The sequence below is a fragment of the Trachemys scripta genome, chromosome 3 (assembly GCF_013100865.1).
Source record: "Trachemys scripta elegans isolate TJP31775 chromosome 3, CAS_Tse_1.0, whole genome shotgun sequence".
Taxonomy (NCBI): domain Eukaryota; kingdom Metazoa; phylum Chordata; order Testudines; family Emydidae; genus Trachemys; species Trachemys scripta.
The window spans coordinates 93,233,277-93,251,783 of NC_048300.1; the positions used below are offsets into that span (position 1 = coordinate 93,233,277).

General features: G+C 39.1%; 1 protein-coding gene across 3 annotated transcripts in view; it reads right to left on the minus strand.

Annotated features, from left to right (window-relative positions):
- AKAP12 (A-kinase anchoring protein 12) overlaps window positions 1-18,507 on the minus strand; it is a 125,231-nt gene that overhangs the window by 36,074 nt on the left and 70,650 nt on the right. Inside the window, exon 1 of one of the 3 annotated variants that reach the window (XM_034765424.1) lies at window positions 3,302-3,572. The exons of the other annotated variants lie outside the window; for them this stretch is intronic. Coding sequence (XP_034621315.1) covers window positions 3,302-3,326 — 25 coding nt within the window. The 5' untranslated portion in view covers window positions 3,327-3,572. Of the gene's footprint in view, window positions 1-3,301; window positions 3,573-18,507 lie in introns of those variants that run through there. 3 annotated transcript variants of the gene reach the window in all.

Sequence of the window (18,507 nt, forward strand, 5' to 3'; positions counted from 1 at the left end):
ACATAAAAGAAATAAGGGGGGGGGGCATAAGTCAATTACCATTTTGTTTCTCTGTGAAAAAGCACAATCATGGTCCTGATGAAGGTATACCTCTACCTCAATATAACGCTGTGCTGTGCTGTCCTCCTGAGCCAAAAAAAAAAAATCTTACCGCGTTATAGGTGAAACCGCGTTATATTGAACGTGCTTCGATCTAGTTATATTGAACTTGCTTTGATCCACCAAAGTGTGCAGGCCCGCCCGCCCCCAGCACTGCTTTACCGCATTATATCCGAATTCTTGTTATACCGAATTCTTGTTATATTGGGTCACGTTATATCCAGGTAGAGGTGTAATTAAATTTATATTAACTTAAAAGAAAGCACAAGCATTACTAATGTTATGGTATTGCCTTCCATCATAAACACCTTATTTTCAGACATTTATGATATAGCTGTAAAACTCTGCTCCAGACTGAGGTCTGACTTATGAAATTCCTGCCATGGGATACTGTATTTTACCAATTTAACAACATATTTATATTTTTATCTAAATATTTCTAAAACACATTTAAGTTGTTTTGATGCTCTTTAAGAGAGCTAACAATTTTTCAGTTACTTACTGTATTTAGAGATTCTTTGCTAAATGAATTTCTCACAACCATTCTGCTTTTAAGTCATCCTAGCTACTAAGCAGGTTAACCAAACCAACATGCTACAAATAATTATGACAGCTGGGTTTTAAGCTTGGCTACTCTCCTCATGTTCAGAGGTATTTAAAAAAAATTCTTAGTTTCCCCAATATGACATATAGTTGTAACACTACTACTCAGATATTTGAAAAAATACCTGATGCATTAGGGACAAACAAGAATTTAAAGTTATATATCATAGTATTTACTTAAGAGTGTTGTTATAAATGTAAATCAGGATGTTTCTGAAATGTAACAATGAATAATGCCAATTCACAATGAGAACCAGATTGAAAGTTCTCCTTCTCAGGACATCTTAATGAAGGATAAATTTTAGCATTACTTGCAAACTGCACAAGAGATTTACATGGATTTACATTAATTTACAATACTGTGAGCTCACATATTCCTTCTTATTAAAAAAAAAAAAAAAAAAAAAGTGTAGACCTCTACATTCAGATGGTAACTAGTCCTATGAGCAAGTTTAAATGCTTGCAAAATGTAGTTCAAATGCAATCATTCTACAATTTACCCAAGTCAGTTTGGTAGTTCATTATCTTTTTCCTTTCTTTCATCATTCTTGTGACCCTATAAAAAAGTTTCCTCAAAAATAAATAATACATAAATTAGCCTTTAATTACTAGCAATAAAAGAAAAGAGCCCTTGAGGATAGACTCAGCGTGCAATAAAGCTCATTAAGCATCTAGTTTAATGAAAACCCCATTGTAAACAACAGCGCCAAGTAAAGCTTGAGCCAGAGAACCCCCTTCTTTCCCCCAACCCCGCCAGCTGTTACAGACCACATACCATCCTCCCCCAGGCTCAAATTCTCCCACAGCTAGACTTTTGGAGGTTTTATCCTCAGTAGAAATGCTGTACCGTTGATAAAACAATTCAAACATGAAAAGCCAGGATTCAGGTATTTGTCATGTCCATTTACTAGCTCAAGTAAATACCATGAGGGAGAATGAATAGTTATTCAAAGAGTTAAGATAGGAACAGATTATAAAAATTTCTTTAGTAATCAGCTGAAGGCAAAATTCATAGAGACCGCAAGTAAGTCGAGGAAGTAATAAAATTTTGTTTTGTTCATACTCTGGCTAAATTTCTGATCACTTTAATTTTCACAAGAAGGGACTATCTGCACAAACAACTCTGTGAAGAGGTGTTTTCAAAATCCCCAGTTTTTAAATTGTAGTACCTTTCATTAAAGCCAAACAAACAATTTGTAGTATTTTCCTGACACGCCCACAAAAATGTTGATCTCTTTAAGATGTAGTTTAAAATACAAATTGTTTAACGGCTAGGGAGTGACAGTTCCATTCTTCACACTACTCTTAGTCAAACACTTCATTTTCAATAGCTATTATTACTATTACTATCATAAAGACAAACAATTGAGCAAGGAATGTACTTTTTTAATTAACAAAGTGAAGTGAATGGTGATCATTTGCCTTCCAGAAGTTAAAAAAAAAAATGAAATTGGAGTTTTTTTAAAAAATAAACTTATTTTTGTTTTTAAAAGTCCTTATACTGCACTTAACTGTATGAGTGTGGGACAAATACTAGACTGCATAAAACATGTAAAGTCTAAACATCCAAGTTTTCTGGGAAACAATGCCTGAGGGGACACATCAAAAACAACAAACTTTTTTCAAAACAGTTATCTACCTGATGTATGGGAAAATAGCTGATATAACAAAACTGGTCATTCATAATAAAGTTCAATGTAAAACAAAGTTTTAACAAGTTCATTAAATTCTTCAGAGTTCAAGGTTGCAAGAAGTACATTAGAATGCCTTCTAAGAAACCCTGAATGCTACTATTAAGTACTAATCTACATACACAAGGAAAACCTCTAGTGATTGAACTCAAATGTATAGAGAAATTAATATAGGTTTCTTTTTTGTAAGCTACTCTCAAACAGCAATTTTTATTTTGCCATTTTAAATTAAACACTATCAAGCAACAAAGACACATTAATGTTTTAGTAGGGTCTAAATTATATCCCCTTCCATACATCTGTTTCAATTCCATGTAACTAATTTGAGTCTAAAGGATAATAATTTTGTATTACATTATCTCTTGATTCGTACTTATCAACAGACTCAAGACAGTCATGGCTAGTTTTTCTTTTCCACTTATCCTTTAATTCAGCTGCTAGTTTATTTTCTGCTACTCCAACATAAGTCATTATTTCTCTGAAACCCAGGAGCCTATCAATTGTTCTTGTATTACAAATTCTATATCACATGTCCTATTAAAAGTGACAAGAAATTCCAACATATATACTCTAAACTTGGCAATGGTTCTTATTCAGATAAAATGTTTAAGCCAACTTCTCTAAAGTGCGTCCCCCTTCTGCTCCCCCGCCCCGCACGCTACCGGGAAAGTTTTAAGAAATAAAAAAATGTTTGTGAAAGTTAAAGGAGCACTCCTGTGTGCACAGGACACTCTCTGCCACACCCTAAACGCTGAGCCATCCCTGTAGGCAGTAAAAAAAAAAAAAAAAACCCCACACACAACCCAAAACACTTGCAGCGTAAGTTCACCTGGATGGCACAAACCACACAGAAAGCCAATAATCAATATAGTCAACACATACAGTTTAGCAACACCACTTCCTCCTACCTGTAATCGTTATGGTCCCCAGCATTTTTAAAACAACTCTGATGACAAATTTTCTCCCCAGAGTATGATGCTCCCTTATTTCTGTCCTGTGAAGACTCAGTGTAATCAAGAGTGACACAGCAAAACAGCCTCTTGCATTAACAAGAGCAGACGGAATCTTTCCTCCACTGCCTGTGAGGAAAGCAAACTGAAGTTGCCTTGCAACAGTCCCTCTTACTTGATAGACAGTCCTTTGTGGTCCATTCGGTTCTCAGCTGTTCGCCTTAGGACTAGAAGCAACTGACTGGGGTAGGCAGACCATGTGGTTCGTTTTAAGGAAAACCCCTCCCCTTGCCCACTCCAGTTCCTGTTGTTGGCCAGCAGCCCAGCCCCTCATGTGGAGACCTGGGAATTGTTTAAATAAAGACTGCTGAAATACACCTTAACTACTTTGTTCCCAATATTTTACTACTTTTAAATCTTTATGTCAGAGAACACTTTTAAAAAAAAAAAATTGTGAGGGAATTCCAGAAGTCTGCTACACTAGTTTCCTCTAGTCCTCTCTCTCCAGCCCAAATATCAAGGCAGTGTTTAAAATGTGGATACTATTTTGAATTGGGTTACTTAAGAATGACTTCTCAATTTAAAGAAAAATGGTGCAAAGGGAAAAAACAACCCCAAAACACTTCCTCCACTTTCAGGCTGTTTTCCTCACTACAACCTGCCTGCCTAGGTATCTGGGAAAAAGACCGCTAGACGGGACACATCTACTACAGATTTGCTATAAAGTCTGTTACCCTTTTTCTTAGCAGAAGACATATATTTTAAAAAACCTCTCAAGTATCTTGAACACAAAAACAGTCTCTGATCTCTCCCCTACCTCCCAAGTCCTGTTTAAAAGCCAAGTACATCTTACTGTTAAGTATATTAGAAACACAGTTTTGTATTGCTAGTATCTATGAAGCTGTTTTCTCCCCTCCCATGTGGTTAAAAGGCACAGAGGAGACTTTTTACTTGGAAATCTCTACACAAAATGTAAAATTTACCCCAAATTGTCCTGTCAAGAAGGGTAGTTGCACGCCCAAATCTGATGATTTTCCTGGGATCTATATGGATCCTGGTGATCCATGAGAAGCCAGGGCCATCCATGCAGAGGCCCTCTCTTGCCACAATAGCTCTAACCCCCAGCACCAAACACCCTCTACCCTTAACTACAACCTACCCTCTATGCCCCCACTTCCAGAAACTCTGAGCTGGCCATGGCAAATCCTGAAGCTACATGGGGCAATAAAAAAAAATTAATACAGCATGGAGCCCATACATCTCAAGGTGCCAAGACCTAAATGTAAACTCCATGTGCAAAAAAGATCCAAAAATAAAGGACAGAAAAAAATAATCCAGCAGAAACCTTGCAACACCACTGGGATTCATTCATCTACTCTAAAGAACCTTCTCCTTCCTATAACCTCAGTTTCATGGTTCTTTATTTCTCATTTTAAATAATTTCCAACAATAAAAGAAAGGGGACATCAAATTTCTGTGGAACGTAGGGAACTTTAGAGCAAATGAGTAATGTTCCTCAAATGTTTGAGAGGTATTGCTAGGGCCCTGCTTCCACCCCTTCTCTTTACATATGCCCCAGGCCACACAGAAAACCCTCTACTGGTCCAGAGAAGGCAGGCATGCTGATGATCAACATTTCAGAAATGTAGTTTTTTACTTGAGAAACTGGCTTCCCAATACTTGGCTCTGCAGCTGTTTTTAAAATGGTGCCATTAGTAGCAATAGTTTTCACTTTGTGTGGGGATTTTTTATTTCCTCTCAGTACCTTTCATAACCCCACTCCTCTTCCTCCCTTCTAAAGAGCAATTCTCTGGATGTTTTTGGATTACGTTTGTTCTCCCCTTTAATACAGATTTTATTACCAACTAGGCCCAATCCTATTTCTCTTGACTTCAGTAGGAGCCTAATTAGATCCAAATAATGGAACACCACTAGCACAACCAGAAGAGTAGAAATTATAAGGGAATTTGTAGGATTTATAAGCCAAACTGCTCAAATACAATCTTCATGCTGCCAGTTTCCAGCAAGAAAAAGGCTGACCAATTTGGTCTCCAATTTTGATTCTGAGAGGAAGTTCCAGTCTGTTGTTCATCATGCATTTTAGTGTCATAAATTTCATATTTTTTAAATGCTTGGTTTTCAAATTTCTGTGCATCCACAACTCCAAATGAAATAAATTAAAGTTGCTGGTGCTTAGTATCTACAAAAAAACAGGCCTTTAGAAATGTTTTGCTTCTAGAACCATGAGCTCCAATGCCTGAACAGTTATATGATCTCTGATTTCATTACATCTTACTTCAGTTTTAATTTTTAAGACATACCTTAAAGTTTAAGGTAATTTTTCCCTCCATAATGCGAGGTGTAGAGATTACCCATCCTCAAGATGAACCCATCAATTTAAAGTAAACTCTTAACAAGAAACATCAAGTTCTTGCCATCTTTGGAAAAGTTATAAAATGAAGGAGACAAATACAACATAGATCCATGTGAAATGGGCAGTTGCTGTATTTGGGAGCAAAATATTAATCTCCACAAATACTTAGTGCTTCATCATGGAGCTAGGCAAACTCTCACACAACTTTGTATTCTTTACAACCCATTTAATAATTAAAGGAATGCAAGGCAGTTGATGGCATTTGCTGATAATTGCTCTTTTATACAGGAGGAACAGGTAGAGTAGAGTAAAAAGAAGAGAATATGTACTAGTAGTCAGACAATGGAAAAAAAACATAGTTGTAAAGTAGCCCTTATGAAAATGGGTAAAAGCTTGTTTAATTTGTTTTTATGTTTGTAAAGCCATGGAAACAGAGCATGGCTGACTGTCAAAGAACTCAATTTAGAGATAGTCCACTTTGATCTATTCTCTCAAAAGTAATCAGGGACAAGCTGTGGAGTTCATCTGATTAGTTACTGCATCTGGGTTTACAATGAAAAGAGACTATCTATCAAGATAAAAAAAACCCAGAAGATTCAGAATAAAAACAAATCATCAGCATACAATACAGATGACCCCCTATTAAGTTAATTGAACAGAATTTGTGGTAAATCATTACCTTTAGAGGATTTTTAAACCACAAACAGCATTGAGGCCTTCCTGAGTACAGTTTTTTAAATATTTTTTAATCAGGGAATGTTTAAGTAGAACAGTGGTTCTCAAGGTCTTCTAAGTCAGTGGTTCCCAAACTTTAACAACTGTGAACCCCTTTCACTAAAATGTCAAGTCTCACGAACCCCCTCCTAAAAATGTCTATTTCCAGGGATTTTCTCCTTTACCCAAGTATAAATTATAAAAGCAGTGATCTTGGAAATATAAAATTTGTTTTTATGATATGCTTATTACACACTATTTATTATTAATTATTTATCATTACAGTATTTTTATTACATTATTAAAATGGCAACACTCTTCCAAGAACTCACTTTCATAGCTTGTATCAATTTGAATAAGCCTGTTATAAGACAAGGCTCCTATGTTTCATCAAGGAGTATCAGATGTGAAACAGTATGAAGGTATTTAAGAAGCCAACTCAAAGAGTTCCTCCTACACAAGCATTCAGATCTTGAGCAGTCCAGTTACAACAAAGCTTAAACTTGTTCTTCATAATAATTTTAAAAACAATACTCGCTGCCTATTTCATTTTAAAAACAGCAAAAAATATCCACCTCCCTTTCCATTTCTTATAAGGAGTCTTGAAGTTTAAATCTCCTCAGTGTGATAGATAGACTTGCTTTCATCTGCTTAGCTCTTGGAAGTCCAGAGGCTCCAGGCTACTGGTCACATGCTGCCCAGAGTTCCTAGGGACAGCTGTGTCCACCATTAGGGAATTTTTTCCCCTAGAACCCCCTGTAACATTTCACGAACCCCAGTTTGGGAACCACTGTTCTAGGGGATACATCAACTCATCTAGATATTTGCTTAGTTTTACAACAGACTACATAAAATGCACTAGCGAAGTCAGTACAAACTAAAATTTCATACAGACAATGACTTATTAATACTACTCTTTATACTATACACTGAAATGTAAGTACAATATTTATATCCAAATTGATTTATTTTATAATTATATGGTAAAAATGAGAACGTAAGCAATGTTTCAGTAATAGTGACACTTTTGTATTTTTGTGTTTTATGTTCATAAGCAAGTAGTTTTTAAGTGAGGTAAAATTTGGGGGCAAATCAGACTCCTAAAAGGGGTAGAGTAGTCTGGAAAGGTTGAAAGCAATTTTGTTGTTTTGGTGAAAATCTATAAGGACACTTATTTTAGATTAAGGCCTGATCTACACACAATTTTTGTATTGGTATAATTATATTGGTTAGGTGATGTGATTTTTCCCCCCCGATAGATATAGCTAGACAATCTCTAGTTTGGGAATAAACAATCCTGTGGCCTGGCCTACACTAGAAATTTACATTGGTATAACTACATCTCTCAAGGGTGAGAAAAATCCACACCCGTGGAAATGTAGCTATACCGACCTAATCTCCCAGTGTAGACAGTAGTAGGTCACCAGAGGAATTCTTCCATCAACCTAGCCACTGCCTCTCAGGGATGTGGATTACTTACACTGACAGGAGAATCCATCTTGTCAGTGTAGGTAATCTCTGCACTGAATCACTGAGTTTTTGCCATCTATGGACGATGACAGTTATAAAATGAGGGAGCCAAATACAACCATAGACCCCAACTCCGTGGGTGCTCCAGGGCTGGAGCACCCAAGGGGAAAAATTAGCGGTAGCCAAGCTCCTCCCGCCCCGCCTCCTTCTCCTGCTTCCTCCCAGCACTTCCCGCCCCCCTGCTGCCCAACAGTTGTTTGGCGGCGCTTAGGACTTTCCGGGAGGGAGGGGGAGGAGCGGGGATGCGGCTTGCTCAGGTGAGGAGGCAGAGAAGAGGCAGGACAGGAGCAGGGACTTGGGGGAAGAGGGTGGAATGAGAGTGGGAAGTGGGCGGGGCTGGGGTGAGAAAAGGTGGGGTGGGGCGGGGACTTTGGGGAAGGGGTGGAATGGGGGTAGGGCAAAGGAAGTGCAGGGGCGGGGCAGGGCGCGCTGAGCACCCACTGAGTAGAGGGGAAGTTGGCGTCTATAAATACAACACAGATCCATGTGAAACAGACAATTGCAGTAAACACATGTGGAAACATAGATATGCCTTTAGGACCCCTTCAGACACTTTAGGACAACTTCAGAAAACTAGTTGTGGACATTCAGCCAAGAGTATTGTCTAGACACAAAATTGTACTGATTTAACTAAAAGTGTGATTTTTAAACCATTTAGTTGAATCTTTTCAATTGTGTGGTTTGATGCTTGTATCAGTTTAAACTTGATTTACAGTGGTTTAACTTTTATATGGGTAAATTTGCAGGAATGCTCTAAACCATATAATTAGTTTTAAACCAATTTAAGAATTAAATAAAATTGATTTTTAAGTCCTTAATTATTTCAGTAGCAGTTTATTGTAAACAAGACTTAATGGGTGTATTTTATTTCTCTTTCCTTAGTGAATTTAGAGACATTCCTTCTGGTTTTCACGTTTAGTCTCTTTTCCTTAATGTAACATGTTCATACAACTTGTATTGTTGAGGAGACCCCATTGTTGGAAATGGAAGAAAGTGAACCCTATATTTTAAGATTAACTTATAGTTTATGTAAATGTATGGTAAGTGTTTTGATCATAAAAGGCTTAATGTACACAGTGCCTTGTTTCCTCTAAAAATATTGTGTTAGGAGTTTAACTAGTTTTGTGGTTTAAAATCTGATGGATAATTTTTCTAATGGGTGAAAATTATTGAATGGTATTGTAAAAATATGAGCTGAACTGATACATCACCTTCAATAACCATTCAGATACAGGGAACCCACAGAAATATTCCATTCATTGTACAGATTCTTCACACATACTAAAAATATCAGTATGTGGCCAAGTTGTCCAATACAAAGTCCACTGACTCAAACTATGAAGAATGAGATAAATGTACACACAAGAGAAGTTTAGCCAACTGTTGTGAGGCTGAGTAGCCTCCCTCCGAACGGGAGAGCGAGGGACCCCTTCATGCCCCTTGGCGGGTGGAGCCTAGATCGCCCCACCCCCTCGCCAGAAGGACTGGGGTGTGGCTGGAAGTATAAAAGGCTGGCTCTGCAGCACAGTTTGGGGAGAGCCTGCAATGGAGGAGGATGCTTGGCCTGGTCTCTGGTGCCATGAGAGGAACCTGTGCCTGGCAGTTCCCGATCCCCCGACATGGATGAGGACTGGCATGGAGTACCTGCCACGGTTTACCCTGAGGAGCTGGAAGAGGCCTGGAGGCCGCAGGTACCAAACCCCGGGGAGGCAGGAAGTAGCCCAGGGGCAGCCCTGGAGCAGCTAGCTGCAGAGTTGGCAGCCCTGCAGCTCTTGGTGTGTTGTGGCTGCATCCCTACCGATGGCTGCCCCTGCCAGGGCCCTGGGCTGGGATGAGGTGGAGTAGGGTGGGCCTGCGTCCCCCTGCCACCCCACCCTGAGTTGTTGACCCCCTACATGGTGCAATGAGGCTCTAGCCCAGGATGGGAGCTCCCTTATCACTCACCTGGAGAGACTGTTTGTTTGTTGCTACCAGGGCGCCGCCCAGGCTAAAGCCAGCCCTGTAAAGCCCGTTTGCTTGCTGGCTGCCTGGGTTCCATCCAGGCCAGAGCCCGCCCTTGAAGACTGGTTGTTTGTGGGCTGCTTGGGGCCTGCCCAGGCCGGAGCCACCTCTCATAGACTGTGTTGAGGGGCTGACCACTTGACCACCAGGTCGAAGCCTGGTAGCGACAGTTGATCGCCTAGCCCTATTGTGAGCCCCCGGCTACCCTGCAGACTCTAGTCCGGACCAGACTGGGCCAGCCGGAGTGGCCTCTCTCCGAGCAGGAGAGCGAGGGACCCCTACACCAACAGAGGCTGAAAAATGGGAGATGCTTCAATTTTTTCCCTTCATAATCCAGAATAGACAACCACATGGCACACAGATTTGCCTTTAGAACAACTTCTGAAAATAAATTATGGACATTTAGCCAGTAGTGAATAAAGTTAAAAAAATTAAAAATATAGTTTCCCTAAATATAATTTTGATATATAGGAAGCAAATATGATGTTCTCTCTCTCTCTCTCTCTCTATATATATATATATTCCAACAGAACAACAAGGAAAGACAAGCACCAGACCACACAGAAGCAGAAAATTTGACCCTTAACAGTAAAGGCACTTAAAATTGAGGGATAATTATTTTAAAGGGCTACCAATGATACTGTTTATGATAGAAGTGTGCACATGTTATGTTGGCGACTGCTGACAAAATAAAAACCAGACTGAAATTTTCATTCCTTAACTACAAGAAAGAACAGAAACACAGCAGTTAAATCTCTCATAATTAGTTTAGGGAAGATAATTTTAAACCCTACCATTAAGAATTCTAAATATCTTTGTTTTGTAAAAAGATCTCAAAAATATATTGCTTTTTTTAATATACTAGCATTAATCTATAAAGATAACACTGTCCTATTACAACTCCTTTTTTATCCAAAGTTTATCTTTTTATTAAAATATTAAAAGCAATTTACCTCCTGGGTATACAGGATTATAAACATTCTGTCCAACTAAAATTAATGCCTGTCTAGACGTGTAAAAAGCAAAATTTAAATTAGTAGTGTATGTAGGCATCATATACAGCAAATAAAATGCCGTGGGCGAAATCCCGGACCCAATGGAAGTTTTGCAATTGACTTCAGTGAGGTCAGGATTTCACTCTTGTAAGTCTTTCTTCAGAACTCTGCTATACAGGATAAATTTAAAACATATGGAATACGGACAAGTCCCACTTTACATTTGACACAACTATTTTGTCTGAATTTGTTATTACATTGTTTAATTTGAGAAAACCAAATGGTGTCAAACAAAACACTGTGCTTTATTTAATCACTTCAATTTATTACATATGAGCAGTTTTCTACACGTTCTGTATAACAGTAGACCATTCCCCCCCACCCCCCCCGGTATTATTTTTGCATCTCTTCGTTACAATTTTCTTAATTAGATGCCTTAAGATTTGCTTGTCCTTCCCTTATTGCTCTATAAATATCTGCTATCGAAGGCCCTGATTTTGCAAGCTGCCCTGCAGTAGGGTCTCTGTGTTAGTGGAGAAATCTGCCTGCATGGACTTGCAGGGTTAGAGACCAAAATTAGTATTCAATGAGCTAGACAGAAGTGATAGACCTGGGGGTAGATACCTGGGTCCAGCACAGTTTGGCCAAGCAATGTGGGGTAGGAGCCAGTCATGTTAGAACAACTGTGGTGGCCTAGTCTAGGATCCTGGCTAAAGTATGCTTGTGATAACCCAGTCTGACCTCCCACCAACACTGGCTAGGCAAATCAGGCTTGGAATGCTGTTTGCCTACAAATATGCTTAGACCATTTTTAAGCACAGTTCTTAAATTCTGTTGAAAGGCCCATATAGATCGAGCCATAATCTATCTATATTTTACCATTAAACTTGTGGTTCTACCACATGTCAACTATAGTTGATTATCTGAGAATCTCAGCTTTCATTTAAAAATCGAAAAGTATGTTTCTAGCCCTAGTGGCTGAAGAGAGAAGCTTGAAAATATGGCTCAAATGTAACCTAAAGGCTCTAAACCCAGAAGGCAAATAAAAAGAACACCCAAACTGATTATTAAAAGACTCACAATTTTTAAACTAATGTCAAGACTTTGGGGCCTAGAGCATTAATTTTGAATGCTTGGAGTTGGCAATACTGTAACCTACTTTCCATGGCCTGTAAAGAGACACAGATCCAGAAAGTTGTCTTGCTATAGAGACAGACCGCGGTTATTGTTAGTGGAACATCAGTGGTGATGGCGATGGGGAGATGGATAAAGAAGTAAACTAGGCTGGACACCCCTACACAAATATCCCTCCTTGGAGGCAGAGCCTGAACACAGAGACTGACTCCAGTTGCTACTAAAGATGCCACGTCACAGGGGAACAGGATAGACTCCACACCCATCTCTGCTATTTCTGCATACCAGAGGGAGATATTGCACAGATACTATGATTGTACTAAGGGAACTATAAAGGTTTTTCATTTTCATTCCTTTGTTTTTCCACTGGATGCCTTTGCACAGGAAGGGAGCAGAAAGGCCTTAGCTTTCAAATGAAAACACAGCATGTTTGCTAGCCTTCCTCACCCATCAACTTTGTAAATTATTCTTTGGTTATAAGCTCTTTTAAAAGAACATTAAGAACAAGTCCTGGCTCTGTGCCAAATTATGCTTAAAGCTGGGTATGGTTTTAGGTTCATAGAATAAATTTTGCAGATTATCCTTGTCCAAAATACCATAACCTTTCCCTATACATTCCCACTCCGAAATACATTAAAGTATTGTAGCTTGGGAAAGGAAAACTAGTTAAAAAACAGAAGTTTTGCAGGACCAGATTATTAAATATGTTGCACTTTTTAAAAAAGAGAAAATAATCTCACTATTTCTGGGAAAGTAAAATATGCAGCCAATGAAGCCATCTCTGAAGGGCTCCTGGAGTCCACGGATGTGCCTGCTATAAGGTTGTGTACATTGGATTGCTTGCAGTTTGTGGTTACAACTGTCTTGTACCAAACTCTGACGTTTAACTTATTTCCTATTAAATATGTAGACTAAGCCTTCTTCCACAGCATAATACATATTCCAAAGAAAATCAATTACTGATGTTAAACACATGCCATTGTGTTGCAGGTTTGTTTTTTAAAAACATGGGGTTACCTATGAATTTGTCATGACTGAGCATCCATGAACATAATCCTGTCAGGTCAATTAAAAGGTTTCTCTTAAAATTAAAACCTTTATTTTTTTTTGCTGTGGTGATACAGTTTTTCCCAGACTAACCATCACTTGGAGACTTCTGCATTCAGAGTCAGAATTCTATGCCAGTGTTGCCAAAATGTAGGACAAAAAAAGGACAGAACCTCAGGTAGCTGTCACAGGCCTCGTCTTTGCTGCTAAAAAAATGTTTTGTTTTGTTTTTTTATCTTGGGACAGCTAATGCATGAGAGCTATCTTGAGGTAAAAACATGGCGAAGACAAGGTTGTGAAGTAAACTAGGCAAGTTCAGCACTGCTCCCACACCGGGGTTGACCTTGATCCATGGTGAAACTAAAGTGTCTGGTCTTCATTAGGATAACTCACATGGGTTAATTACCCCAAGGTTAAAAAATATATATATATTTTTAAGCAGTGAAGAGGCCACAGATGCAGACCCACGGTGGAAATTCATCCCTGCCCTATAACAAACGGTTTTTATTTTTATATTTTTAAAGTGAAAAACAAGAAAAAAATCTGCCAACATACAAACAAACAAGGCTTCTTACAGCAACTTTTCCTTTTTTTTGCTGTAAGAAGCCTTGTTTGTTTGTATGTTGGCAGATTTTTTTCAGTGCCTCCCTGGTATTTTTATCAGTTTAGCGGTCCACTGCCTCCAAGGTGCTAGAAAATTTCCCTGCCACTGGGAGCTTTCAAAGTCTTTCTCCACTGCAGGGAAAGACTCTTGCAACAGGGAGCTGCCAGAACCAGCATTAATATTACTTTCAAGCTTTTGCTTTGTTTTTTTCCTTTTCAGACCCCACCAGTACTAGGAGAAGGAACCCAGAAAAGCACGAGGCAGAGACAATGAAGCTATTTATGATTCGAGATTACTAATTTTACTAATCCCACTTCAGAATGAAAGGCATTATATGACCTTCAGTTGTGGTCCCACTGATTATAACTAGGGCTGTCAAGTGTTTAAAAAAATTAATCCTGATTAATCACACTGTTAAACAGTAATAGAATACCATTTATTTAAATATTTGTGGATGTTTTCAACAATTTCAAATATATTGATTTCAATTACAACACAGAATACAAAGTGTACAGTGCTCACTTTATATTTATTTTTTATTACAAATATTTGTGCTGTAAAAAACAAAAGAAATTGTATTTTTCAATTTGCCTAATACAAGTACTGTAGTGCAATCTCTATATCATGAAAGTTGAATTTACAAATGTAGAATTATGTACAAAAAATAACTGCATTCAAAAATAAAACAATGTAAAACTTTAGAGCCTACAAGTCCACTCAGTCCTATTTCTTGTTCAGCCAGTCACTCAGACAAACAATTTTATTTACATTTGCAGGAGATAATGCTGCCCTCTTCTTGTTTACAATGTCACCTGAAAGTGAGAACAGACGTTCGTATGGCACTGTTGTAGCCGGCATTGCAAGATATTTACATGCCAGATATGCTAAACATTCATACGCCCCTTCATCTTCAACCACCATTCCAGAGGACATGCGTCCATGCTGATGACAGGTTCTGCTTGATAACGATCCAAAGCAGTGCAGACCGACATATGTTCACTTTCATCATCTGAGTCAGATGCCACCAGCAGAAGGTTGATTTTCTTTTTTGATGGTTCAAGTTCTGACGTTTCCACATCAGAGTGTTGCTCTTTTAAGACTTCTGAAAACATGCTTCACACCTCGTCCCTCTCCTATTTTGGAAGGCACTTCAGATTCTTAAATCTTGGGTCGAGAGCTATAGCAACCTTTAGAAATCTCACATTGGTACCTTCTTTCCATTTTGTCAAATCTGCAGTGAAAGTGTTCTTAAAACGAACAACAGGTGCTGGGTCATCATCCGAGACTGCTATAATATGAAATACATGGCAGAATGCAGGTAAAACAGAGCAGGAGACATATTATTCTCCCCCAAGGAGTTCAATCAAAATTTAATACATTATTTTTTTAACGAGTGTCATCAGCATGGAAGCATGTCCTCTGGAATGGTGGTTGAAGATGAAGGGACATACAAATCTTTAGTGCATCTGGCATGTAAATATCTTGCAATGCCGGCTACAACAGTGCCATACGAACGTCTGTTCTCACTTTCAGGTGACATTGTAAACAAGAAGAGGGCAGCATTATCTCCTGCAAATGTAAATAAAATTGTTTGTCTGAGTGACTGGCTGAACAAGAAATAGGACTGAGTGGACTTGTAGGCTCTAAAGTTTTACATCAGTGGTGGGCAACGTGGATTGGCTGGGAACGGCGAACCATGGCCACTGGGAGCTGCAGGCGGCCATGCCTGCAGACAGTTACGGTAAACAAAGTGTCTTGCGACCCACCAGCGGATTACCCTGATGGGCCACGTGCGGGCCGCAGGTTGCCAATTGTTGTTTTGAGTACAGTTATGTAACAACAAAAAAATCTACATTTGTAAGTTGCATTTTCACGACAAAAAGATATTGCATTATAGTACTTGTATAAGGTGAATTGAAAAATACTGTTTCTTTTGTTTATCATTTTTACAGTGCAAATATTTGTAATAAAAATAATAATATAAATTGAGCACTGTATACTTTGTATTGTGTTGTAATTTAAATCAATATTTGAAAATGTAGAAAAACTTCCAATAGTTAACAAATTTCAATTAGTATTCTATTTTTTAACAGTGTGATTAAAACTGCGATTAATCGCGATTAATTTTTTTAATCACAATTAACTTTAGAGTTAATCATGTGACTTAATTGCAATTAATCGACAGCCCTAATTATAACAGTAAAGAAAGTAATTTGCTATCTCCTTATGATATTGGTGTATCAGAGGGCAATAATGCCCAGAAAGTTGGTGGCCAGGGACAGCAACGAGGTAGATTTCCTAAAAATTTTAGTATACTTCAAAGTGTAATCTTCAAGACCTTTCCATATTATCTAAATGGAGATAGGAGCTTCTGTGATTGACATGACAACCTGCTGAAGAGACAGAAATTAAAAAACTGCTAGCTAGATCAAGTGGATGCCCCATTGGGAGAAGATTCAACTGTATATCAAGTTTATCAGTCCTTACAGACTGCCACTTGCTCACTTTGGGTGTCAAAGTCACTATCAACAGGGTTAGTCTTCATGTGTGGACATGAAATCACTGAAAATGTTAAGCAAACAAAGGCGTTTGTTTGAAAGATTACAGTGAGACTGGCCAAGGTAATATTAGGACATGTCTTCACTAGCAACATTAAAGCACTGCCACGGCACCGCTTTAACATGGCTGGTGTAGTCACGACATAGCGCTGGGAGAGCTCTAAATAAACCACCTCCACGAGGGGAATAGTTACCAGATACATGGGAGCGCGGTTCCCAGGGGTGGTGCTTGGCTACACTGGCACTTTACATCACTGTTTTTTCACACCCCTGAGTGAGAAAGTTGCAGCATTGTAAAGTGCCAGTGTAGACAAGCAAAAGTTGGAGGGTGTTGGGGATGAGAAGAATATTGTAAAAAGTACTCTTCCTCCTCTTTGCAGTCCTGGCACAGGGCCTCTGCTCTGCGGATCCAGGACTGCAGCCTTCCCCACACCTTGCACCTTGGTGTCTTGGGCCCCTTGGCTGTGCAAGAAGCTGTCTCCAGCCCTCTTCTCAGTGCTGCCTTAGCCCTAATCCCAACCTTATCCCCCCTTAATTTCCAGCAACTGTAAAAAATAGTTTAAAAAATGAAAAAAAAAAATGTTAAACAATGTGAAACATCTTACAAATGAAAGTTGATATTAATTATCAAAATTAGGGGGGGGGAAAATCTGCCAAGCCTAGCTATAGTTAAAGGAATACATGGCCTCGAGTATACCATACCATAAAGCCTTTCTCCTTATGGCTGAAATATCCATAAGCAGACTTCCTCCAAGATGCAAGCAGACACAAGGCAGAAATACTGAAATCTTGCCTCTAGAGCTTACACTCCTCAGTAACCAGGTGTTCAGAAGGAAGTGCCACAGGACAAGTTGGCCCTAACTGCGAGAGAGCTCCTTTGTGGTTACATCATTAATCTGATGAGTGTTCACTATTACGTGCAGCCTCAAGAAGAATATTCCTAGAGTCAAAAGGGGTCTAAGAGACTGTCACACTCTTGCCTCTCCTCACTTTGGAAAAGCTTCTTGCTATTAATGGAACTGATGGATAAGTATGCAGGAGTTTCTTTCCCATGAAAGGAGCATGTATGCCCAGGCAGCACAAACTTCTAGCTTCAAGAGAAGCAAACTGACAGTGCTTCCTCCAGCTGAGTGGAAAAAATCTGATTTACTATGCCCTGATTTGAGGACTTTCTTTAGAGCTATTAAGGTCTTGCTTACATGGTGCCTGTTTTAACACAAACTGGATACCATTTAGTTTGTGCCAGCGCATCCACACGGGGCAGTTAGCGTCCAGCCCTTTGGTGCGCCCTGCAATTCACGCCCCCGTAGTCCACACTGTGTTGCAGTGTAGACATAGGCCAAGATTTTTTGGCACTGCATCCTTCTTTCTAACCAGATAGCAACTAACACAAATCCTGTGATACAAAGCCCAGCCCTACATGTACAGGCTTTCAGACATAGTTGTAACTAGACTCTATGTAAAGCAGTTATGTGAAAATAAACATTGCAACTTTAATAAAAATCTCGCAAATGCAGTAACTCAGAGCACTTGGAAACACAGCCCTGTCCTATGATCCCCTCTGTGTTATTAAATAATACAATGCTGGAAATTAGAATCTGCACTCTCTCAGGCCTGTCTTGACAGGCAAAAAGTGTGTCTTTTTCAATTGTATTAGCTGAAAAAGACTGAAAAGCCCCATTAAGATGCCTGGTAACACATATGATATATATATGTTGTAGCTCCCCCTGGACTACAACATAGCCAGCTAACAAACATAACAAGCAAACGTGCCTTCAGATGTGCTAGCTTGCCTCTTACCAGACTGTCCAACCTGGCCTCTACTGTGAGAGTAGGTTGTAGAAATGGCTGTGATTCTTACCAGGTTATGGAAGTTGAACCCCTTAATCTCCCAGAATATTTTGCCCAATTTACCTCAATCCACTGAGTCAAGAGCTGTTCCGGGTACTGTGGGAAAGGCAATCAGAGACAGTGCAACTGCAAGGATTGATTAGAGTGCTCTTTGTGGAAGTGGAGAAAAACCACTCCTGAAACATGATGCTTGGGAAATTTTCACAGATTCCATTTGTAATAGGATTCGTTATCTGGTGAAGGAAAAGCTCTTGTGACAATGTGCCCTGAAGTGACAATACCACCCCTAAAAATACTGGTGATACAAAACCAGAACTCAGTGCTCCATAGGAAATGGCTAGTAGATTCTTATTTTA